The sequence below is a fragment of the Tupaia chinensis genome, unplaced genomic scaffold, assembly GCF_000334495.1.
Source record: "Tupaia chinensis unplaced genomic scaffold, TupChi_1.0 Scaffold000270_2, whole genome shotgun sequence".
In the NCBI taxonomy this organism is placed as follows: Eukaryota; Metazoa; Chordata; class Mammalia; order Scandentia; family Tupaiidae; genus Tupaia; species Tupaia belangeri.
The window spans coordinates 3,147,493-3,174,020 of record NW_006159751.1 but is presented as its reverse complement, the minus strand read 5'-3'; the positions used below and the strand labels follow the sequence as shown (position 1 = coordinate 3,174,020).

General features: G+C 39.7%; 1 protein-coding gene across 3 annotated transcripts in view; it reads right to left on the bottom strand.

Annotated features, from left to right (window-relative positions):
* Nucleotides 1-862: 862 nt before the first annotated feature.
* LRIG2 (leucine rich repeats and immunoglobulin like domains 2) overlaps nt 863-26,528 on the bottom strand; it is a 67,569-nt gene continuing 41,903 nt past the window's right edge. The window contains exons 13-20 of one of the 3 annotated variants that reach the window (XM_006149614.3): nt 19,782-19,945; nt 14,215-14,535; nt 12,266-12,547; nt 9,867-10,316; nt 8,308-8,457; nt 6,302-6,592; nt 2,687-2,744; nt 2,387-2,476 (exon numbers count right to left, since the gene is read on the bottom strand). In XM_006149614.3, coding sequence (XP_006149676.1) covers nt 2,728-2,744; nt 6,302-6,592; nt 8,308-8,457; nt 9,867-10,316; nt 12,266-12,547; nt 14,215-14,535; nt 19,782-19,945 — 1,675 coding nt within the window. In that variant the 3' untranslated portion in view covers nt 2,387-2,476; nt 2,687-2,727. Of the gene's footprint in view, nt 2,477-2,686; nt 2,745-6,301; nt 6,593-8,307; nt 8,458-9,866; nt 10,317-12,265; nt 12,548-14,214; nt 14,536-19,781; nt 19,946-26,528 lie in introns of those variants that run through there. The other 2 variants (XM_006149613.3, XM_027772311.1) reach the window with 2 other exon arrangements.

Sequence of the window (26,528 nt, the reverse complement as noted above, 5' to 3'; positions counted from 1 at the left end):
CACAGCCCCGACTCCACCTTTCCCTTATTCAAGAGAGTCTATCAGAATTTGAAATGAAAGCACTATAATTAAAGGGATAACCTTGACTACATTAGGGAGGTAAGTGAGTCACAAACTAGTTACAAATTATCTAATCCCCTGGTGTGTTGTGACACGAACATTAGACCTGCTTGCTGCTCCAGAGAGTGAAGGGTGGTGTTTCAACAGAGTCAAGATTCTTTAAGTTTATTGACAATGTTTAGAAGCGTATTTTTTTCTTCACGAATACTCCTTAGCTCATTAATTCTGTTAGAGAGGAAATAAATCTGGCTCAAGTCAGAGAAGGCAGCATCATTCTTATTCTTCTCTAACAAACATTTCATGAAAGCAGCTTTTTATGAAAGTAGCTTAATCCTCCTTCGTTCCTGGAGGGAATTACAGATGCACATAATGTTACAGCTGGAAAGGCCTTTACGGAATCTAGTAAAATGCCCTGGTTTCAAAAATAAGAAAGTTGAGCCCAGAGAAGTAGAGACTCACCCATGATTACAAAACTAGTAAGGAGCAGGGCCACGAAGTGAACCAAGTCCAATTCCAAGTCAGTCCATACAAACTACACTGCAACCAAAGAAGTTAAGAACAGGAATCACAGATTGAAGGGATAGGAAAATAGTGCTATTTTAGAAATTCAAAGTAAAACTGAACAAAGGCTGAGAGTTTAAAGAGGAAAAAGTAGCAGCAGAACTAAACAGGTGAAGAAGTGCTACTATCTAGTAGAAAAAAAATAAATAAATAAGCTTGAAAACAAGTATGAAACCCAGCCCAACTTTCTGGCAAAAAGAAAAAAAAAAATTACTTTGAGTTCAGGGCTTTTGAAATGTACAGTGACACTGATATTTCTCTTCAAGTGATTGAAATTATCTAGTAAGAACATTACAATTAAATGGCAGAACTGGACAGCTTGTATTAAAAGAATCTGAAAGCACAAAGAACTTGAGTCCATTATATTCCATTAGTGTTAAGTTCTTTGTTTACATAAAGCTTTTACTATCAGAAATTCAGGAAAACTTTTTGGTTTAAATAATCTCTTGTACAAAACAAAGACCACTCCAAAGCTTTACAGTACAGAAATTTCTCTACACTCTTCTACTCCCAGAGCACTCTTCTCTTTTTAAGATACACTTACACTGGTAAGAGAGATTAAAAGCAAAAGAAAGAAAGAAATCAAGCAATCTTTGGTTTCTTTGTTAAAATACTTTGCTGAAAGAAAATACTCTCCAAACAGGTTTTCCTCTAGCCACATGCATGTGACTGTGATGGGTCTCCCAGGCTATAAAAGAGCCAGCTTTTTTAATGAAGAAAGGGATCACCTGGCACTTGTAAACAGATGGCAAATGATTAGATATATGAATCTCTAGGCATGATAAGGCAGTGAATTACACCAAGACTTGTGTGTATGCAATTACTAGGTACCCTGCCTCTATATACTTCTTAACGAACACATTTTTAAAACTTTAAACAGTTTCACATATCACTAAACCAAGTTATCCAAAAATCTGTGATCTAAGAAGCTGCTGTCAATATTATACTGGGATATCATATCATTTTGGCATATCAAAAATATTTACATTACAGTCCACACATAGAGTCAATGCATAGAAAAATTATTTATAAATGTACATGTATTTACAATGAGATCCCTGGGCAACAGCACACACACAAATTCACAAGATACAAAAACCTTTGATTTGTTACCAGTGTTCAAGCCTGGGATTCTTGCTGAAGACCTTGAATATCAAAGCCCCAGTCTCATCTAACTACTGGAAAGCAATGAAGAATCCAGGTACACTTCCCAGAAGACTCCAGTTATTTCTGCTCTTAGGAAGACAAAGCAGAACATCAAAGGAATGGTGTTTCCTCAGGATCATTCTGAGGAGGAGGACACTCCAGCATGGTGAGCAGCAATGAGACTCTTCCTGAAGAGCACGGCACAGCTGGGCGCATGCTCATGGAACCATCAGAAAGCACACTTTGCCCCGAACCTTCCTCCGCTGGTGCTGCACACTTGCCATTGCCCATCTCTGTCAGCCAGTACCCTCTCTTCGTCAGGTATAAGCTCAAACAAATGCCTGCCCCATTTTGGTGTGGTCAGATGTAATTGTAAACAAAGAGTAAAATAAATGCTGACTTTGGGTTTCTTCTGAACTCTGAGGTAGTAAATACAAAATTAAGTAATGAGTATCTGCCACGCTTTCATCCTGCAGTGAGTTTCATGTGCCCTCGCTGCTATCGTGAATGTTCTGAGTCCTACTAAAATCAAAAGTGTGCTCATGTAACCTGTGGCAGGACACGGGGGAAGTGGGGCAGTCTGGGTCCTTCTCTGCTAGGCCCTCATTTCGACAATGTTGTGGTGACTCAAGGACTGGCTGCTGGGCAAAAGAAGGGTGAGGCAGGCCTAGTTCTCTGTTTATGTTCCACAGAGGCCGCGGCGATGTTTCTGAGAATGGAAGCAAGAATTATCAATAGTGACTAGAAGTTCAAACTTTAATTCTTTAAAACTAATGCCTTTTTAATCAAATCCTCAAAGAAATAATGATGCCTAATTCTTCTGAAAAAGGACATTGAGATCACACGTGTACTTGGCATCATCTGAGACCATGGCCTTTCAAATCCATCTACTAAGCAAACCCAACCAATTATTACTTACTGAGATCATGATATATATGTCATGTACTTTCAGCTGCTCTGTTAGTGGTTCTGCTGCTCTAGAAATTTAAAAGAAACCTCTTTAGATACATGGGATAGAACTAAAAGAGGCTTATGAGTATGTGCATTATAATGAATATCTCATAATACAATAATAATCATTGATTCAGTGCACGTATTAGATCTTTAAATATGTTAAAAAAAATCGTTGCTGCCAAGTCACATTAGTTCAGGTGGTAGGGTGCTGCTGGAGTCATGTGGGAGGCCTTAGGTTCGGATCTCAGGTGGACTTGAACACACAGGGTGTGCCCATGAGTGAGTATGTGATTCTGGCTGGCTGAAGGGCTGAGGGGTGGATTTTGGCATGGCAAGATCTTGTTAAGAGAGCCTGCCTTTGTCTCTCTTATGAAAGAAATAAACAGTTTTAAAAATAAACCACCATTCCTTACCAACTTGTAGTATGCTAATAATTTTAACAACAAATAATAACCAAAAAGGGCTATATTAAATCAGATTATCTACACTTTGGTTTTTAAAATATATATTTCTCACTCTTATTTACTACAGTGGTGAACTCTTTTTTCAAATATTTTGTTTACTGAAAGTTACATTAATTTCATGAGGTGCATTTTGGGAAAAGCCACCACACATTTTGGAAACCACCACCCAGAAATAAAAATAAAATCCAGGGACCAGCAGTTGGCCTAATGGCTATGTCGCTGGACTCCCATGTAGTTGATCACAGTTCAAGTCTCAAACCTAGTGACTTAAACTCACGCTGGGTGCGTGTGCATGTGTGCCCAAGATCCCGAGAGGAGAATGGAGGAGAAGGGATTGTAGAGTGGCCATCTCCCCGAGGAGTGATTTCTCTAGCTTTCTGTCTCTCTGTCTTTCTGGCAAGCAAACACATCCTATAGCAAAAATCTCTCAAAGGAAAAAAAAAAATCCTAGTAAAAGGCACAAATTCCCAACCTTTAATATACAGACAAACAACCTGGTGGGCTTGTTAAAAGGTAAACTTGGATGCACTAAGCCTGGGGTGGGACCATGATTCTGCATTTCTAGCACCCTTCTACTGACTACAAGGAACACACCTTGAGTAGCAAGAAACTAGAATTCCCTACATAAAGAAAGGACAAATGCACCAAAGCACTCTCCTTTGCTGATTTTCTCACTTACAAACCAGATTTAAAATTAAGGGAGACAGGACCAGCAGATGGCATAATGGTTATGTTGCTGGACTCCCATGTAGTTAACCGCAGTTAGAGCCCTGGACCTGGTGGTTTAAAACTCAGGCTGGGCAGTGTGTGTGTATGTGCCCAAAAGCCTGAAAAGAGAATGGAGGAGAAGGGATTGTGGCATAGGCATTCACCCCACGGGTGATTTCTCGCTTTTTCTCTTTATCTCTCTTTATCTCTCTCTGTCTTTCCAGCAAACGTATGCACCCTACAGCAAGAGTCTCTCTCAAAAAAAATAAATAAATTAAGGCAGACGAAGAAAGAGAGGCATTATAGTCCCCAATTAATGGACTTAAGAATATAAAGTTCTTGGGACCAGCAGTTTATGGCTATGTTGCTGGACTCCCATGTATTCGACCGCAGTTCGAGTCCCAGACCGGATGGCTTAAACTTACACCGGGCACATGTCCATGCATGCCCAAGATTCTGAGAGGAGAATGGAGAAGGGATTACGGCATAGCCATCCTCCTGGCAAGTGATTTCTCGCTTTCTCTCTCTCTGACCACAGGTATTGATCACACCTCAAACCCTCCTCCATTTCTCCTTCCTTTCAGGATTTTGAGTGCACATGCACACACACACACACACACACACACACACACACATATATATAAAGTTCTTCTAAGAAAATGATGTATATGGTAAGATCTCTGTCGTGTACTGCATGCATATCCTGAAAAACAATACTCTGTACTACAGTGATATACAACAACTAAAATGTGAATAAGAAATCATAAAATTAAAAAATTTAAAAAGTTAAGGCATTTTTTTTTTTTTGAGAGATTTTCGCTACAGGGCGCGTGCGTTCACCAGACAGACAGAGAGAGACATAGAGACAGAAAGTGAGAAACCACCCCCCAAGGGGGATGGTCACGCCACAATCCCTTCTCCTCCATTCTCCTCTTGGGATCTTGGGCACACACGCACACGCACCCGGCGTGAGTTTTAAGCCACCGGGTCCAGGACGCAAACCACGGTCGACTACATGGGAGTCCAGCGACATAGCCATTACACTAACTGCTGGTTCCCAAAAGTTAAGGCATTTTAAGGTTAGAAAAAAGATACACTATATTTTTGGTTCTTAGACGCTTTCTGTATAACTCTCCGACTTGCAGTATGCTAATAATTTTAACAAATAATCAAAAGAAGCTATATTACTTAGGACATGAAAAATGATTTAGTGGTAATGTATTTCTTTCACAAACAGAGTGTAACGTTAAGAGCCTAACATCAATACTACTTTTCTCTGACATGTACACTCTTCAGCAATCTGTAGAGTTGGTCTCTTAAAAAATAGCCTATCTATGGGCAAGCAGGTGGCATAGGCGGTAAGGCACTGAATCCTTCAAGGCCGGCTTCAAATCTCAGACCCAGAGGCTTGAAAATCACACTGGAGCTTTTGCGTGCATGCTCAAAATTCCAAGGACACTGTAAATAGTCTGCAGTGTGGCCATCTCCTCCGGGGAGTGATTTCTCACTTTTTCTCTGTCTCTCTCTGGCAAGTGTACATGCCCTATAGCAAAACACTTCAAAATAATAATAAATAAAAAATTAAAAATAAAAATAAAAGAAGGGGCCCATCTAAAGTCCTGAATTAGGTATATACTCCTTCCGTCCCTGGAAGGCCCACTATATACACTCTGCCTTCCTCTATAAACCTGTAGTTTTCACCCCCTACCCACTCTCAGCACTCATCTATTCCAGGCTGACAGGAGGAAAACAGCTGATGAAAAGCCTGGGTGGTTAGGAAGACATGCTTAGCAGAACCTTTCATGGTCTAAAAAGTCTTCTTTTACTGACCACGATGTTAAAAAATGCCTAATCTATACCAATACAATGTATACTTCTTTTCATGGCCATGTGGGACAAAGAACACTATCCCCAAATTTTTCCTATTTAGGGCCTTAATCATTCTTCATAAGAGAAAGAAAATACTGCCAAGTGAAGCTGAAAATAAATATTTACCTGACAGGACAGCATCCAAACAAAACATTTTAAAATCTCAGAAAAAGCCTTCACCAAAGTATGCCCAAATTATATTCTTGGCATTTCAAATCTCCATTATTTAAATAAAGAAATGAGAAAAAATTATTCATACTCTGTATTAAACTTTCTAAATACCCTTCTTCTGTATGGTCTCTGAGTTTTCAGTGATCTTGTCGCCCCTATAAAAGGTGTTTTCATCCTACGGATGGAGACTCTTTGTAACTCTAATGTGTAAAAATCGCTGGCTCTAGTTTATACCAGTTAACAATCGTCAGTTACTCCAGCACACCAATTTGTTTGCTTCCTTGTCAAATGAGAGTGCACCTCTCTGAGACAGAAGGAAAAGTCAGGTGAAACTGAAAACAAAATAAACAAAAAACTGTACCCCTTACCACTGCTCCTTTGTATGGAGGCAAGTTTCTTCTCGTTTATCCTCTCATGGTTGGTGGGAAAGGCAGACAGCTCTCTGTCTGCTGATGACATCAGGCTTTCCAGGACGCTGGCATCTTGAGGAGGCTGTGTCAAATATGTCTCTTTGGGCATCTGAACCATAAGGCTGGAGAGTGTCTGATCAAGAACATCCTCCTCAGCAATATAGGTATACGGGCAGTACTCTCGAGTCCTGGAGTAGATGTTGGCATTGTCATAACAATCTGAGCAGATCACCCGAGTACCAGTGCCACCTAATGACAACATGGGAAAGAACCCAAACATCCTTCCATTAAGGGATTGGTTTTGCCAATCATCAGTGTTCTGCAACAGCTGTCATCACCACTGCTACCATTTACTGAGTACTTACTTTATGAACCAGGTGAAGTTTCAAAATTTTCTGTGAACTAACTTACTCCTTACAACATCTCAATGAGGTAAGTACTATTATCCCTACCTCATAGATAGGGTAACTACAGCATACAAAAGTACTTTGACCAAAGTCATACTGCAGGAGGAGGAGCTAAAATCTGACTCAGGCACTCTGGCTCAAGAGCCCAGCTCTTTTTTTTTTCTTTTCTTTTTTTGGAGAGGTTTTTGCTATAGGGCACGTGTGCTCGCCAAAAAGACAGACAGAGAGACAGAAAGTGAGAAATCACCCCTTAGGGGGAGATGGCCATGCTGCAATCCCTTTTCCTCCATTCTCCTCTCAGGATCTTGGGCACCACATACACATGCCTGTCATGATTTTCAAACCTCTGGGTCCAGGACTTGAGCTCTGGTTGGCCATGTTTGAGTCTAGGCCTTAATTACCACACCACCTGCTGGCCCTTATGCTGCTTAACCTCTTAACATGTGAAAGTAACTGGGCTTTTATGACGTTAAGTCATTATAACTCCTTGTTCTCTGCTTTAGTTTGCTTAAGTCAACCATGTTTCTTGTAGCAAAGTACAGCCTTGTCCTTACTCCCATAATCTGAGCATCACCTATCCAGGCTGGACAAAGATGGTTAATGTAGTGTTCAAGAGCTGGGCTTGGGACCAGCAGTTTGTGTAATAGGTATGTCGCTGGACTCCCATGTAGCTGACCATGGTTCAAGTCCCAAACCTGGTGGCTTAAAACTCACGCCGGACACGTGTGCCTGCGTGCGTGCCCAAGATCCCAAGAGGAGAACGGAGGAGAAGGGATTGCAGCGTGGCCATCCTCCCTAGGGGTGTGATTTCTCGCTTTCTGTCTCTCTGTCTCTCTCTGCCTGTCTGGTGAGTGCACGAGCCCTATGGCCAAAAAAAAAAAAACACCTCTCCAAAAAAGAAAAAAAACAAAACCAAAAAAAAACATAAATAAAAACAAAGAAAATAAAGCTCAAATCTGAAAAAAACTTGTTCGTGGTCACAGAGATACAAAGTGAAAAAACTAGGAATCAACCCCTATTTTTCTATCTCCTAATTCACCTCCCCATGTCCCGTCACCCTGTGATGGGGGGTATGGAAGAGCAGAGAGAAGTCGTGCTGAAAACTCAGGTTCATTTAATTAGGGAGCATTTCACATCTCTGATGTTCTCCAATATTTACTGAGAACCACTGCTGTCCTTTAAGCTTTACTGAAACTTTACTTTCAGGAGGAAAAACAAATCTCCCCTGAATGTGGACTGAACAATGCTCATGCCTGAAAAGGGTAAGAGACAGTGTCTCAAGTACCCCCCTTCTATAACCACATAGGTTTGGAAGGCTTGGCTGTGGATTCCAAACCCTTGTTTAGGAACAACGTGCTTCTCCCTTTTATAAGATGATTTTCTTCCCTTATTAAAGTCATAAGTCCATTTCTATCCCATTTTGTGTGGACTAAATGTTTTTAATATTTTAAAATACTGCTTCAGAATAACAGGGGAACTACAAACTGAAATGTATATTTGATGGGACAGGCTGAAACTAGATATGGTAGATTGTAACCATAAACAAAGAGCCATTACCGTCAGTGCCTTTGTGTACGTAGCCATTGGCAGGAGGCATAAGCTGCTGGTGACTGCCTGCTTCAGAGTTGCTGTAGCCTTCCTGTGGCTCAGACAGTGTTCCTTGGGAAGACAAGTAGCTGGGAATATCTGCAGGCAGATTGAGCTCCTCTGTAAAAAGAGATATCTGTCACTCTCCAAGGAAGGCAATTGAAGTCAAAACCTAGAAGACTATTTTCCAAGTATTCCACTTGGATACTGTCGGCCAGGAAGTACTAGCTCTGAGTACTCCCCTAAAACTACTTCTCCCTAGAATTCTTCTTAAAATTTCCTTTAAAAAGTACTACCGGGACCAGCAGTTAATGTAATAACTATGTCGCTGGACTCCCACGTAGTCGACCGCGGTTCACGTCCCGGACCCAGTGGCTTAAAACTCACACCAGGCGCATGTGCGTGCATGCCCAAGATCCCAAGAGAGTGGAGAAGGGATTGCGGTGTGACCATCCCTACTGGGGAGAGATTTCTCGCTTTCTGTCTCTCTGTCTCGCTCTGTCTGTCTCGCGAGTGCACGCGCCCTATAGCGAAAACCTCTCCAAAAAAAAAAAAGTACTACCAAAAGAAACAGAACCTAAAAGCTCCAAAAAAAAAAAAAGTACTACCAAAAAAAACAGAACCTAAAAGTTGAAATTTGTCTACAGGCATATTTTCACAATCTATTTGGCTAGAACACTTCTCTCACACAAATTCGGAGTGAGAGTAAAAAAAAGACTGACCAGGATGAGCCAGCAGGTAGCACGGAGGTTAAGGTGCTGAATCCCACATGGCTGGACTGCACAGTTCAAGTTCTGGACCCAGAAGCTTGAAAATAATGCTGGGCTCATGTGTGTGCATGCCCAAAAGCCTGAGAGAAGAGGAGAAGGGATTGTGGCATGTCCATCCCCTCTGGGGAGTGATTTCTCACTTTCCCTGCCTCTATGTCTCTGTTTCTCTCCAGCAAGCACACACGACCTATGGCAAAAATCTATAAAAGACCAACCTCAGTTTTAAGGGTTCTGCTTTTCCCTATTGCAAAATTATGATGGAAATGAGCTTTGGGCATTAAAGAAAGGTGTTCTTGGGACCAGCAGATGACGTAATGGTTACGTTGCTGGACTCCCACGTGGCCAACTGCAGTTCAAGTCCTGGACCTGGCAGCTTGAAACTCAAGCCAGGTGTGTGTGTGTGTGTGTGTGTGGCCATGTGTGTCCAACATCTTGGAGGAGAAGAGATTGTGGCATGGCTGTTTCCCAGGGATTTCTCACTTTCTGTCTCTCTAGTGAGTGTGTGTGTCCTACAGCAAAAATCTCTTAAAAAAAAAAAAGTGTTCTTATAATATCTTTGTAAGAGCTAAGTTTGGAGAGAATGTTTATAAATCATTCCTCAAAGAGGTCCTATTATATCAAGGAAGTTGGACATTTTAACAGAAAAACTTCCTTACACCATATTATCAGATAACGTACCATAGCCCTTTAGTTCTTCATATTTTCTAATAAAACTATACTACATTCTTAATGTAAGAAAAAGCCAAAGGCATCGCTCACCTGTGTTTGTGATACTATAGTCTTCATTTTTCCTTCTCATGTGGTAAATAACAATGACCCAGATCAAAGAGGTGCCCACAACACAACAAACCACAACAATGATGACGATGCCAATTGTGGTCCAGCCATCATCTTCATGCCCAATGCTACTCTGGGAAGAGTCACAATTGGGGGATGAAATGACATTTAGGTAAATGTGGCCACGCTCTGTCCCAAGGGTGTTAGACATAATGCAGGTATATTTCCCAGCATCTTCCAGTCCAGCATCTACAATGATGAGAAGCTGGTTGGCTGCAGCAAAGAAGTGCCGTTCTGTCACAAGCAGCGGTCCATCATCCTTAGTCCAATTGAGGCGAGGAGCAGGACTCCCTCCAGCTATGCACTGTAATACCGCTGTTTCACCTCGGGTTACTGTCTTGTCCTCCAGGGGTCTAATAAATGAAGGCGTCTCTAGCAGGAGTATGTTTAAAAAAAAAAATCAAGTTAGACAATTTTATTCCCTAAATCCAACTTAATGAGAATAGGATGAAATGAACACTTTCATATATTCAGGGTATTAGAAGTAAATGTTTTAGGAAAACAGAAACCTTAAACAAACAACCCTAAATCTAGAGCCAATAGGTAGCAAAGTAGTTAAGGTGGCTAGATTTCACATGGCCAACAGTGGTTCAAGTCTGAGACCATTCCAGCTTAAAAAAACACAAAGGGATGTGAACATGCATGCCCAAAATCCCAAGAGGAGAATAGAGAAAAATGGACCGCAGCATGACCATCCCCTTGTGGGAGTTTTCTCACTTTCCCTTTCCCTGTCTGTCTCTCTCCAGTGAGTTCACACACCCTATATGCAAACTAAAACCCCTAAATCTTATCTCAACAATTCCATCTAGAATGCGGCTCCATAGTGCAGGGGTAGTGCACTGCTCAAGAGAAGCTACATTCCACAAGGTGACCAGAATTCAAATCTCCAGCCCAATTAATTTCCAAAACACATCAACATACACCCAAGTGTCCAGGATACAACCAACTGGAGGACTAGATAAGGGTGATCAGATCCTATGAAGGGTACTCATCTTTTCCATTGTCTCGTGTGTGCACACACTCTATCATGAATAATAAAGAAAGTTAAAATAAAAAAAAGAAAAAAAATTACTTTGAGCAAGCAAGCTATCATAAGAAATTCAAATATTTATACACAGAGATGTTTATACAAAATTGTCATTAAAAAAAAAAAAAACAAGGACCAGCAGATGGTGTAATAGTTACATTGCTGAATTCCCACATGGCCGACCACAGTTCTAATCCTGGACCCAGTAGCTTAAAACTCACACCAGGCACATGTGTGTACATACTCAAAATCCCCAACAGGAGAATGGAAGAGAAGGGATTGTAGCATGGTTATCCCTCCTGGGTGTGTGTGTGTATGTCTGTGTGTGTGATTTCTCACTTTCTGTTTCTGTCTCTCCAGCTAGTACACATGTCCTATTACAAAAATCTCTCTTTAAAAATAATAATAATAGTAATAATGATGAGGCAGCAAATGGCATAGTGGTTATGTAGCTGGACTCCCTCACAGTCAACTATGATTTGACTCCCAGATCCAGCAGCTTGTAACTTACGCCAGGCGTGTGTGCATGCCTAAGATTCCAAGAGTAGAATGGAGAAGGGATTGTGGTATGGCCATGCCCTTTGAGGGAGTAATTTCTTGCTTTCTGTCTCTCCAGCGAGTACACGCACTCTATAGCAAAAATCTCTCTAAAAAAAAAAAAATTAAATATTTAAAAAAAACTAGAAACCTAACAAGAAAATGACTAAGCAAATTACAGCACACATGTGATGTTTTGTGGAAACTTTTTAATGACAAGGTCTGTCTGGTGATAAATATTATATGGAAAAAAGTAGGCATACGTAACTATATAAAAATGAGTTTAAAAAACATAGTCTAGAATATGCTAAAATCTTCAAGTGTTTGAGTGACTTTCCATCCATTTTCCCAACATTCTGCATATCTTAGATTTAACATAATGAACTACTGGGCCAGCAGGTGGCATAGTGGTTAAGGCACTGGGCTCCCACATAACTGACTAGAGTTTGAGCCCTAGACAGGGCAGCTAGAGAATCATGCCAGGTGTGTATGCATGTGTGCCCAAAATCCCAAGAGGAGAACAGAGGAGAAGGGACTGCGGCATGGCCATCTCCTCTGGGGGTGATTTCTTCCTTACCCTCTCTCTGTCTCTTTCCAACAAGTACACAAGTCCTAAGGCAAAAACCAAAATAAAAAGACAAAGATATAAAAGACTTAAGAATCAAACTGAAATCTCAAAATTATTGTTCTTGTCTATATACCAAGAGTAGCTCCCAAAGGCTACACTAAAAGCAAGATTCGTAAACAGTAAACCTACCTAACACTGTTAGTGAAGCGTTTGCTGAGAGGCCTCCTGCTGTATTTTGTGCCATGCAGCTATAGATTCCCATGTCTTCTATTTTCACGTTGGCAATGAAGAAGACATCATCTTCAGGCATGACGTGCATGCGTCTTTCTCGAGCTGCAGGAAAGTCAGTACCACCATCTTTCTGCCAGGAAATCTGAGGTGCAGGGTGCCCCTCTGCAGCACATTCCAACCTGGCCATGGCACCAGTACGAATAGTTAGATCCATTGGAGTTTTCAGAAAAGACGGCATTTCTGTTCCAAGAAAGATCACGGAGAAAAAGTGGATAGGGAGAAATACATATAGTCTCCTCTTATTCACAAGAGTTATGTTCCAAGACTTCCAGTGGATGCCTGAAACTGCAGATAGTATTGAACCCTATAAATACCATTTTTTTCCTATACATACATATGTATGACAGTTTAATTTATAAATTAGGCATAGTAAGAGCTTATCAGTAAGATGGAACAATTGCAATAGTATACTTTTATAAATTCCGTGAATATGGTCTTAATGTGGTCTCTCTCAAAATCTTAGTGTACTATACTATACTATACTCTCTTATTTTCCAACCATAGCTGACCACAGGTAGTTGAACCACATTAAGTGAAACTCCATGTAAGGAGAGACTATTATAAATACACACACATACATGTAAACAGATACACATCAAAGAATCTGGCAGGCAAAATAGTAACTACTACAATGCTCTATTTCTTTCAAGAAGACAGGTCCTCTGGATTTACAGAGAATGCAGCTTTAGAGGCCATCTTTTCTCCAGAGTATTTGGAGTAATGGTAACTATTCCAAGGATGCAAAACACACTTATCTGATCACCCTGATGGAAATAAGGAAAGCCACAACCCTTTTTAACTCTGTACTTTAGGGCCTGATCTTTACTATGACTCCCTCACTTATGACACTAAACAATGCTTCTCAAGCTATCATCTACAAAGCTGCTAGGAGAACTACATGTTAAAAAAGAGTTATGCCTTCAAAACTCTCATAAAAAAATAGGGAGAAAAAAAACCACGGAAGCAAGTCAATAATAGTATTGAGTCCTCTGAAAAGTCATGATACATTTTTGCCTAGAAAAATGTGTCACAACTTTTCTGAGGACCCAATACATCTTCTAGTTGCACAAAGCCTAAAATGTTGTATTTACTAAATCTGAGAGGTAATAGATAAATCAAGCTGTTTTAAAGAAGTTTTTGGAGCCATTGCTTTCAGAGCATTACTTTCAGAAATGATTCTGTGTGACTACATTTAGCCAACGGTATTCATCATCAGATCCAGAGATATCCTAAATATTCTCAGTTACTAGAAGACCCCTGACAGCAGAAAGAATAAAATTTCACAGCTTTCAGTAGTTCTGGAAAGAAAACTGAGAATTTCTGGCAGCCTGAGGGTGCCACAGCAGTAACATAAGTACACTCGCATGCGTGAAAACAGTCCTGTGTTCACATCCTGGGCTCTCCCTGAGCATGTTAGGTGCGTGCATGTTGTGGTGTGAGCTGGCTGAGACTAGGGGTAGATCCCACTGTGAAGACCCTGTTGGGGATGGCTATCTCCTTCCTTACCTGTCTCTCTCTCATGGAAGGAGTAAATGTAAAACTTCAAAATAAAAACAAATTGAGAATTTAAAAAAAAATGTTTTCAAAAACATAAACAGCACCTGAAGTAGCATATATCCTATGGCTGTAGAATTTACTCCTCGATCAAAGATCAATTAGGAAAACTGAGTGGGTAAACTGACTAAATCAAAAATCATACCCACTTAATACTTATTATCACATCCCAGAACATAACAGTAAGTTCTCCCTCAAATGTCAGGTTTAACCTAATTTTCTTGGTCAAATGGTTCAAAAACGAAACATAAGAAATCCTTAACTCAAACAAATCAAGGAACATCATTTCTTACCATTCACAGTCAGTTTGGCCTTCTGAGAATAATTAGAACCAAAGTGATTAGTAACAATACACTGATATTTTCCTTCATCTGTAAAATTTACACTGAAAAGATGTAAGATACTAGTATATTCCAGAGCTTCTCCAGCTTGTTGTCGATAACGAACAAAATTCTCAATATCCACATCATACAAAATTTCACTGTCTTTGCGCCACATGGTGGACATGGGTGAATCACTGCTGCTCACTGCAGTGCATGTCAGAGTCACATTCATGCCTCTTAGAGCAACCGTGGTTTCAGGATGTGCCCTTATCTGCGGCTTCAGAAAATCATCTAATGGAAAAATGCAGCAGAAAACAAGCCAGTTATTTATTTTTGCTTTTTTAGATTCAATTTTAAAACAAATACTGTAAAATAGCATGTTCTGTTAACAAAGTAGCAAATTAAGGTCAAAACAAAAAAGACTATAGAGCTAGCATCCAATTTCCTTGTTTAAAGATGGGAAAACAAAGTCCAAAAAAGTCAACTCTTCAAAGACATGCAAATCAGCTGCTGAGCCTAGACTAGAATTTAGGTTTTTCTGACTTAAAGATCTAGCACTTTTTCCAATACTCTTTTTACTGTCATTTGTGTGCCTGAAGTGCATTTTTTTAAATTTACTTATTTATTTTAAATTACTTAATTTGGGGACCAGCAGATGGCTTAATGGTTACATATTGGACTCCCGCATAGTCGAGTGCAGTTTGAGTACCAGACCTGGTAGCTTAAAACTCATACCAGCAAATTTTGATGAATAGAAAAATGTCAATGTCAAATTATGATATAATGGTAAGCAGCCATTAAAAAAGAATAAGGTTGATATAAATATACTAATAGAAAATACAAATACAATCATTTTGCTTTCAAACATTGCAGATTTATTTGTGTTTACAGGAAATAGTAGTGGAATATGTCTATAGTGTTTTTATTCAAGTTTCCTGCTGTCTGAAGAAGTCAGAGAGGTAGATATATCTAAGCTGAGGCCTAGAAACTTTATGGCTCATCAAGTATGGGTGACCAAGCTATCTGTTAGAAAGGTATCTGTCAGTGGTAAAAAGCAATGGATTTAATATCCTGCACACCTGAATTTAAAGTTCAGCTCAGAAACCCCCTGGTCACATGAAATTTGGACTTAAGGAGCTCACGGTTCTAACTTTCAGACTTGCCATAAGAATGGAATAAAAATCAGGACCCAGCAGTTAGCATAATGGCTATGTCGCTGGACTCCCATGTAGTCAACCACAGTTCGCGTCCCAGACCTGGTGGCTTAAAACTCAGGCCGGGCACGTGTGCGTGCCCAAGATCCCAAGAGGAGAATGGAGAAGGGGCTGCGGCGTGGCCATCCCCCCTGGGGGGGGATTTCTCCCTTTCTGTCTCTCTGTCTCTGTCTGACTGGTAAGCGCATGCACCCTATAGCAAAAACCTCTCCAAAAAAAAGAAAGAAATAAAAATCATATTAATAAAACATGTTTTGTTCAGTGTATCCTCAATAAATGTCATCATCATTTTTGATGTATGGAAATTCATATTTACCCTAATAAAAGGTTAAAGAACAATAACAAAAATGAAAAAAAACTTATACCAAGTGCATGTGCATGTGTGCCCAAAATCCTGAGAAGACTAGAGAAGAAGGGACTGATAATCTCACCAGGGGGGTGGATTTCTTGTTTCCTATCTCTCTGTGGAGTACACTAGCAAAAATCTCTCAAAAAAATTTTATTTGTTTATTCAATTGTATTCATCATTATTATTATTTCAATTTACCAGAAAGAAATAGAGACAGAGAGAGAACAAGAGAAAGTGAGAAAACAAGCCACCAGGTCTGGGACTAAAACAACGGTCGACCACGTAGGAGTCCAGCACCCTAACCACCATATCACCTGCTGGCCCTGAATTCCTTTTCTAAAAAGAAAAAAACACTTTCTGGCAGAGCCAGCAGGTGGTGTGGAAGTTACAGCAGCTGGATCCAACACAGTCAACTGGATGAGTCAAGTCCTGGACCCTGTAGCTTGAAAACACACCAGGATGCGTGTGCAAATGTGCCCAAAATCCCAAGAGGAAAGCAGAAAAGAGAGAGTGGTGTGGCCATTCCCCTGGGGGTGGTGATTTCTCATTACACTTTCTCATTTTTCTGTCTTTCCAGCGAGTGCACATGCGCTATAACAAACTAAAAAGAAAACAAAAATGCACTTTTTTAAAAAATTTATTTTTATGTAACTTTATTTATTTTAATTTGACCAGAGAGGGACAGGGAGAAAGAGAAAGTGAAAAAGCAAGCTGCCAGGTCTGTCTGGGACTCGAATCACAGTAAGTTATGTGGAAGTCCAACACCCTTAACCACCACACCACCTGCGAGCTCTTAAAAATTAATAGATTTTTATTTTTTTAAGCCACTAGGTGTCTGGGACTCGAACCATGCAGTTGCCCACATGGGATCCAGCTGCCTTAACCACCATGTCACCAACTGCCCCTGGAACGTATTTCTTAAGCATTATCCATTACTAGAAAAAGAGAAACCTTGTATTATTAATAGAATTTTAAGACAAGTTCTAATTCTATTATCCTTTGGTTATATGAGGAAATTTCAAGAGCACATAGAAAAAGGAGTAAAAAAAAATTCATTTTGGTCAAAAAAAATTGAAATTCATTCATAGATTTTCAGAATATGCATGTTCCATGAACTATCTCCCCTTGTATATATATTTATATTTGATACATACATACATACATACATACATTAACCCTGTCCTTTCTGTGCCAATACAGAAAATGGGGCCTGTGAACTTATATTTCACAGGGAACACTTATTAACAAAATTAACTATTTGAAAGACTGTGTGTGCATAGCTTTCACCTAAAATGTAAAAAATTTCAAACATGTCAAATGTCCAACTGAAGACTGGCTTAGGATTGGTTACTAAACTACAGATTCATAAATAATAATGTAATTAGTGTAATTCAGAAAAGCAGGTATATGAAGGCTTAACCAATATCCTCATTGGATAAAATTTCACTGTGCCCTTATAGTAATAAGTGGAAAAGAAGGGAAAAAATACATAGCATGGGTGCCAGCAGATGGCACAATGGTTACTTCACTGGACTCCCACATGGCTGACTTGGTTCGAGTCCTGGATCCAGTGGCCTGAAAATCACGCTGGGCACATGTGCATGCATGCCTAAGATTGCAGGACGAGAATGGTGGAGAAGGGACTGTGACGAGCCATCTTCCCTGAGCGGTGATTTCTCACTTTCCCTCTCATTGTATCTGTCTCTTTCTGGTGAGTGTATGCACCCTAAAGCAAAAACAACAATTAATTAATTAATTAATTAATTAAGCACATCGGCATTTGAAACTAAAGTCAAAGACCAGCATATGGCATAAATGTTACGTCACTGGACTCCTACGCAGTTGATTGTGGTTCGAGTACCGGACCCAGTAACTTAAAACATGCCAAGTGCATGTGCGTTGTGTGCCCAAAATCCTGAGAGGAGACTGAAGGAAACGGGACTGCAGCATGACCAACCCTCTTGGGGAGTGACTTCTCGCTTTCTGTCTCTCTTTCCAGCACAAGTGCCCTGTAGCAAAACAAAACAAACCAAACAAACGGAAAAAAAAAAAAAACAACAAAAACAAAGTTTCTCTTTAAAAAAAAAAAAACAAGTCAAAAGGTCATGAGAGGCAATGTAAACAGAATTTAATCTTAGAATCTGTTTTCTTTAATATCTTTATGAAGGTAATTTTGCAGGCCTGAACTTCTAAGTGTTCCAAACATCTTTGAGTACATTAGGAAAACAGATCTGGCAATATACAAATAGATGCCCAAATGATTAAGAAATACCAGCAATATGCAACACAGATAACACTGATCTAAAAGCTATACTACATAAAGCTAAGACTCATCCATCTCATTTTCAGATAAATTTACATGTAAAGGAAAAAAAATTCCAAGTTTAAAATAAACAATACAGGGACCAGCAGGTGACATGGTGGTTAAGGGCACTGTACTCCCACATGGCCGACCACGATTCAAGTCCTGGACCTAGTAGCTTGCTTTCTCACTTTCTCTCTCTCTCTCTCTTTCTCTGGTCAAATTAAGCTAAATAAATAAATAAACAAGGTTAAATAATTCTTTAAAAAAAAAAAAGAAAATACACAATACATATATATTGGGTCATTGGAAAAGTCATGACCCATTTTTGCACAGAAAAACACAGAAAAATACATCATGACTTTCCTGATGAGCTGACATAATTAAAATTTTAAGTAACAAAGTCAGGATAACTTGTCTATGGCTATCTCCTTCCCTTCAAAGAAAAACCAAAACCCCTGCAACTTTAGTCTTAAGAAACTGCATCAAGCAGGTATCACTGTGGTTGAGGTGCTAAACCATCACATGGCCAACTGCAGTTCGAGTGCGGAACCTGGCAGCTTGCTTTCACACTTTCCATCTCTGTCTGTCTCTGTTAAGCACACATGCCCTATAGCAAAAAATGTTAAAATAATAATAATAAATAAAACTGAACAAGTAATTCTTTGAGGGAGGGGGAATACATCAAAATACAAATCACATGAAATGGGTCCTCCATACACTGCTGGTAACACCACAAATTCATGTTTTTGTAAAATACCTGATGGCAGTGTTCAAAGTCTAATAAAAATGTCCATGTTCGGGGGGGGGGAAAAATCTAGGCCAGACAGGTGGCATGGCAGTGAAAAGTAACTACACCTCACACAGCTGACCATGCAGTTAAAAGTCCTGGATCTGGCAGCTTGAAAAGCAAGCTGGGTGTGTTTACGCACGCCTGAGAGGAGAATGGAGGAAGAGGATTGTGGTATAACCATGCCCATGGGAGTGCTTTCTTTACCTTTCTTTTTCTCTCTCTCTCTGGCAAGTACATGTACCCTACAGCAAATGAAAAAGGAAAAAAATATTTGCACTTTTTAATTCAGAAATCTTTTTTGAGAGAGATTTTTGCTATAGGGCATGTGCCCACATCAGAGAGAAAGAGAGACAGAAAGGGAGAAATCACTCCCCAGAGGGGATGGCCACACTACAATCCTTTATCTTCCATTCTCCTCTTGGAACTTTGGGCATGCACGTACATGCACCTGGTGTGATTTTTAATAACTCCAGATTTCTTTCTTTCTTTTCTTAAATTTTATTCACTGTCATTATTTTATTTTATTTATTTGAAGTTAACAAAAGAGAGACAGAGGGGGAGAGAAGGAAACTGAGAGAGCAAGCTGCCAGTTCGTTAAAGTTAACGAACTCTTTAAAAGGGAAAGGACTATATTCATAAAGATGTTATCACACTATCAGTAAAAATGGTCACTTAAAAATACATACAAAAAACCTTGCTTATGAAATAGTAAACTGAACTATATAAAATTTAACCTTTGATTATAAAAATATAATAATTGGAACATGGGTTAGACAAGATTAGAAGGAAATGGAAACAGGTGTGCTAGTGGGAAAGCATTCTGGTTTACTTTTAAAATTTTGTTAGGATATTGTAAAGTTTGAAAACAAAAATACAAACCACAGACAAAATCTTTCAGATCCACACTCAGGATGCTTTGCCCTGCCAGCCATGCAGGGTGTGCACAGCTGACATTCACGGAATGTTGAAAGTTATTATCAACCAGCCACTGAAGTAACCATTTCAAATGGCAATCACAGAGTAAACTGCTTGTGTTCAGAACCCTGTAGAAAAGAAAAGAAGGAAAAACAGCCTGTTTTACTTCTCATCCTGTTTCTTTAGCATTAAAATTTTATCACACACCAATACATTTTCTTCACAAAAATGTTCATCTGAATCTAATCATGAGAAAACAAATTCAAACTGGCAGCATCTGGGGACGGGGGGGTATCAAAGGGCAGGGGTACCACTTTAGATTAAAAATAATTAAAGAGCCATTACAACTAAATAAAATATGTGATTCTTTTTCTTTTTAAAAGTTTGTCCATGTCTCCTAAAAGAAAGACAAAGAGACAGAGAGACAGGCCCATACGACCTGATGCCATGATCCATCCCAGCCTTCAAATGAGCCTTCGAGCACGGCAAGTATGTGCCCAGTGCACTCAGGAAGATCTCTGGATGTGAGCCAGGAACATTCTTGTGTGGGACTGCTTTGCGGGCATGAGATAACGTGATTTTTGATTGAGAAAAAGGAAACAATCTGCAAAGGGTATTTTTTGACATTGGGGACATTTGAGTATTGATTGTGTATTAGATATTATTTTATTGATGCTAATTTTCTTGGTTATATAGGAAAACATTAGTGTTTTTAGGAAATAACATGCTACGATGTTTAGGGGTGAAGTGTCATGATGTCTACCAAAAGTAGAGACTTTAATAAATGTTTTATAAGTGTGACTTAAGTTAAAAATTAACTTGTGACCAGGTGGTGGTGTGGTTACAGCGCTGGACTCCCACTTGGTTAACCACAGTTCGAGTCCCAGACTTGGTGGCTTGAAACTCATGCTGGGCACATATGTGTACATGTCCAAAATCCCAGAAGGAGAATGGAGAAGGGATTGCAGTGTGACCATCCCCCTGGAGGGTGATTTCTCACTTTCCCTGTCTTTCTGTCTCCTCTCCAGTGAGTGTATGCACCTTATGGCAAAAACCTTAAAAAAAAAAACAAAAAACAAACAAAAAAAACACCTAAATTAACTAACTAAAATTAAAACTTAAGAAAAGATGCAGACCTCATGTGCATGCATGCATGCATACCCAATATCCTGAGAGGAGGGTGGAGAAGGGATTGCATGTAGCTCCCTAGTAGGTGATTTCTCAACTTCCCCTCTACCAAGCTCATGCACCCTATGCAAAATCTAAGAGATGCAGCCTAGCTATGGAAGGGCACACAGTAGGCCCACTACTGCACAATGCTGGAGACTATCTGGGAAGGCTCTAGGTTTATGTCCCAGGTTTCAACATGCCAGATGCACCCATGATCCTGGCTGGCTTGCAGGACTAGGGGGAGTCTCATGTATGAAGGATCTATAAATGGTATCTGTCTGTCTTGGTGGCATGAATGAAATAAATACATAAACTTTAAAAACAAAAGAGTTACACTAGAATTCCCTGCAATGGTAGTTTGTTCAAACCAACTATTAAAGCAAAATTTATTCAGTGATACTTTATTAAAGCACTGAAAACCTGGTTATTTTTGTTAGTGCCCTGTCTTGTTCAAGGAAATATATTTTCCTTTCCTTTGGAAAATATAACCATTTTCTCATTCTTTTGTTCATGAAAGACCAGCTTATTCACCTGGTTCTTAGGACTTGGTAATGAAGAATATATGCTATAAGAGGTGGTAAAGGAGTTATACATTTAATGAGAATGTTATGAATATAAAAGAAAACAAAACATAGTGGTTAACACAAATTATAAACTCAAAAGCCTGCAAGGCAGTCAGTCAAGATTTCTAAATATTGAACTCAAAGTATCCTCAGATGGAGTGAGGCAGGCCACAACAATATGACATGTTTTCCTGGTGCACAGTGTGAACGATTCTAGTAATGTCATTGAGAGTTAAGGCAAACTCTGAGTGGTCCATATGGCAACAGGCATGAAGGCTGCCCATGCATAATCTCTCTCCCTTATTTTTTTAAAGAATTATTTATTTTATTTAATATTAATTTTTAGTTTGACCAGAGAGACACACAGAGAGAAAGACAGAGGGAAAGTGAAAAAGGAAGCCACAGCTCCAGTACTAGAGCCACAGGCAGCCATGTGGGAGTCCAGCACTTAAACCACCACGCCAAATGCCAGCCTCTATGCAGGATCTCTTGCAGTGATTTCCCTAAGTTTTTGTCATCTTGCTAAGACAGGAGGGAGGGAGAAAAACTGGAAACATTCATTTGGAGAGTTGTAGCCAGATATAAGAGAAAACTATTAGGTTGGCGGGAAAGTCAAGACAGAATTTTGCACAGAAAAGTAATTAAGTCATCATTTCCCCTGATGACCTAACAAAAGAAGAATTTGGAAAAGGTTGGCAAAAGGTGCAAAGTGGAAACCACAAGAGTGTGTTATAGTTTCCATTGAAGCAAAAAATTTCTTTCTATAGTCACTTCTTCCTTCCATTCTCAATTTGTAAAATAAGTCTGATCTCATTAGATTTGATCTGATTATTCACCTAAGTGCAGCAAAAGTGTCAATTGACCACAATTTTTGCTAAATTTTTCAAAAATATCTTAGACTTTTTAAAGCCTCTCAATACTAGGAGACCAAGCCAAAAATTCACCACCAGACTTCACTTTCAGTACCTAGAGAATTAGGTGAATTCCTCTTTTCAAGGTTCTTCAAGTACCCTGAAGTTTCTGAGACTGTCGAGTAACTGAGCACAGTTGTTAATCCCTGTGCATAGGAAGTCACATTCCACATGGCAGATTGGGGCATGCACGTACATGCACCCAGCATGAGTTTAAGCCACCAGGTTCAGGACTCAAACCGTGATCAACTACATGGGAGTTCAGCGACACAGCCATTACACCAACTGCTGGTCCCAACATTTATTGATTTTGATCTATTAAAACTAGAACTTTTTTCCGAAATTAAAAAATCCATTTAAGAAAATACCTATTTAATGAGTGCAGTAAGCTATAAAGCCCCAGCAAGGTGCAACTTTATAGTATGTTTACTTTACTTACCAAGGTTTACGCCTGAAGTCAGACATGTGATCATAAATACGTATATATCAGCAGTGCTTGCTACTGAAAGTCTTTAAATTAATTAAGATCTTTAGTGAATCAATAAAATGTAAAAAAAAAAAAAAAAAAAGTATGGAAAACAACTGAACATACCAGAGACAGTGTGGGAGAAGGCGGGGAGTTGGCAGAGGGTGAAAGGTAGGGAATCAAGGGGGCGGCAAGATATGTAAGAAACAAGAAATAGAAAATTACTTGTTGATGATAGCATGTATGGTAATATCCTTGACTAAGCCAATATACAAAGTAAACTGGATGAAAAATCTCATTCTGTATACTGTATTGATGTACAGTGAATGATTGTAAATAAATAATTTTTTTTTAAAAAAAAGAGCAAACCAATAGAGTGAACTCATAGCCTGGTAGTTAACTAAGCTGGATCTCCACCGCTGACTGTAGTTTGAGTGCCAGTTGTGATGGCCTGGGAGACAATCCAGGTGCATGTGTGTGCAAGTCCAGAATCCTGGCGGGATGGGGAAACAGAGGAGGAGCGACTACAATGTGACCATATCCCATTGGGTGGTGCTTACTCCTCTCTCTCTCTCTCTCTGTCTCTCTAACAGGCACACATGCCCTCTGGCAATTAAAAAAATAAATAAATAAGACTGGCCCTGTAGTCACATGGACAATCACAGTTCACATCTGTGCCTAAAAATCCTGACAGGATGAAGAAATGGAGGAAAAGGGACTACAATGTGACTATGGTCCTTCGTGGGGTGTTTTCTCCCTCTTTGGCAAGTGTATGCACTCTCTGTTAATAAATTTAATTTTTTTAAAAAGAGAAAATAAAACTATGTATGGAATTCAAAATTTTATACCAAAAAGAAACTCACATTTTAATTTCCTTTTCCATAAACTCTTTGAATCCCTATGTATCACTGAAAAGTTCACTTACAAATCCACTTACATCTACTTAATTCACTTATAACAATTATGCTGAGTTACTCATGAAAATTTCATGAGACACTGAACAAAGCTAGCCATTCTAATTACTTTTGTTGATAAATCAGGCAAGCATCAAATACATCACAGAAACAAAGAACCTAAAAAGTTAAACAAATGGTTCTCTATTTTTGACTACATACTTTTTTTTATTTTTATTTTTACAATAGAGTGTGTGCTCACTACAGAGATAGGAAGAGAAAAAGTAAGAAACCACCACTCAGGGGGGATGGCTGCACCGCAATCCCTTCTCCTCCAGTGTCCTCTTGGGATTTGGGACACACACACACATTGGGAGTTGGGACACACACACACACACACACACACACACACACACACACACACACATCCAACGTGATTTCTCAAGCCACCAGGTCCAGGACTCAAAACACACAGTTGGCCATATGGGATCCATGCCACCTGTGGGCTCAAAACACACAGCTGGCCATAACAACCATGCCACCTGTGGGCTTATAACTAAAAACTTGATGTGCATCAAGAATTCTTTCTTGGGAACAGCAGTTGGCGTAATAGCTATGTTGCTGGACTCCCATGTAGTTGACCATGGTTCGCGTCCTGGACCCGGTGGTTTAAAACTCACCCGGAAGCATGTGTATGCGTGCCCAAGATCCCAAGAGGAGAATGGAGGAGAAGGGATTGCAGCATGGGGGGGGTGATTTCTCACTTTCTGTCTGTCTGTCTGTCTGTCTGGCGAGCGCACATGCCCTATAGCAAAAACCTCTCCCCCATTCCCCCCTCCCCCCCAAAAAAAACAAATTATCTCTTATTGTATATTTGTTCTTAGGTTAGATTTATACTTTCAAAATCTTTTACTTAAATTTGAATGTTAATTGTGAGGGTGTGGTACATATGCATGTGGTATCTCATGATTATTTTTTGGGGGGTAGGCAGGTTTAGTCATGTTGGATTCTCTTCTTCAGCCTCCTGAGTGGCTGGGACCATGCACCACCACTGCACTGCTCTTTGAAACAGGATCTTGCTATGTTGCCCAAGCTGGCTGTCAGCTCATGATCCTCCTGCCTCAGCCTCAAAAGTTCAGGCGCATGCCACACGACTGGGCTTTTTAGGGTGGGACAGGAATCAAACCCACACTTCCAATGTGGCCTCAACCTGCTGAGCAATCGCATCGAGCATGGACTATCATGGTTGGGACACAAAGTTTAAAATCCTAAACATCTAGTAGAGATAAAGTACATTACAACTAGTAAACCCAGGTAGGATAAAATTGTATGTATTATTGTTGACAATTCTGAACACCTGTTTTTATTAAACCAATACCATCAGACTAATCTTATTTTTAAAAGATTTATCCAAGTCATATGAACTTGAAAAGTATATGGGTTTATTTCTGGGAGCTTTAGAATTCTTTAACTATACATGTGCTCATTTATCTCCAAAAAATTAGTAGAATTCCTTTAAGGAATTTTATAAATTTATATGGTAATATTATCTGGAGGTAGAAAAATATCACATATATGTAACAGAAACACATATACATACAATAAACATACAGACAAATACAAAGAAATCCTATATCTTATCTTTCATTCTAAAACTAGGGCCACAGGTCAGTAAAAGGGTAAAACAAACTCACGAGTTTATATAAAATAGCTCTCATGTTCTCCCCTCTTATATTTTTATCCAAATTATGTTTCAGACAAAGTTAGAAAAATTAAAGTTGTTTATTCACCAATACTTGTGGAGGAGATACATATGTAAATCTCATGAAGGTTGAAGAGACATCTAGAGACTATCTGGATATCTACAAAGCCCATGTGGGTGTAGATAAAAATATTTAGTCAATTTCCAATTAGCTTTCTTCCTTTTCACCCTCCACCTGATGCATTCAGGGGTCCCTATGTCCCTTGGGAGCCCCCAGTGGAGGGCAGAGGACCTAAAGTTCAAATGACTGAATAGGAAGAAAAAGGTCTCGTGGGGTGGAGAGATACATAAAGGAGGTAGCAATCTGAAGGGGAGATAACCAAGGATTCAAGAGAATTTAAAGGAAGAGTGGCGGTTGGTAAGAGAGGAAGGAGCAGCACCAATGGAAAAGGAGACAGCTTAGAGCAGTCTAGGAAGATTTTAAATTTCCAGAGGCCAACGATGTTCCAATAAGGAGGTAAACTGAGTTGGTGGAGTGCAGTCAGCAGGGATTAAGGAAGGGATTCAGATGACAGAGAAATTCCCATAGAAGCAGCAGGATCCATCAGAGAACAGAGAAAAGAATGCCAGGAAGGACTTTTAAACTCAGGTAGTCAAGGAATAATCCCCACCCAGGAAAGAGACCTAGGAAGACTTTCCAGCCCAGGTGATTGGTACCTTTCAAGGGAAGAGTGGGTCTCTAACCCAGATATTTAGAATCTTAAGAATCACAACCTCTGGAACCAGTAGTTGGCATAATGGCTATGTCACTGGACTCCCATGTAGTTGATCACGGTTTGAGTCCTTGACCTGGGGGCTTAAACTCACGTCGGGCATGTGTGCATGCATGCCCAATATCCCAAGAGGAGAATGGAGTAGAAGGGATTATGGTGTGGCCATCCCCCTAGAGGGTGATTTCTCGCTTTCTCTGTCTCTCTCTGTCTTTCTGGCAAGTTCACGTTAACCT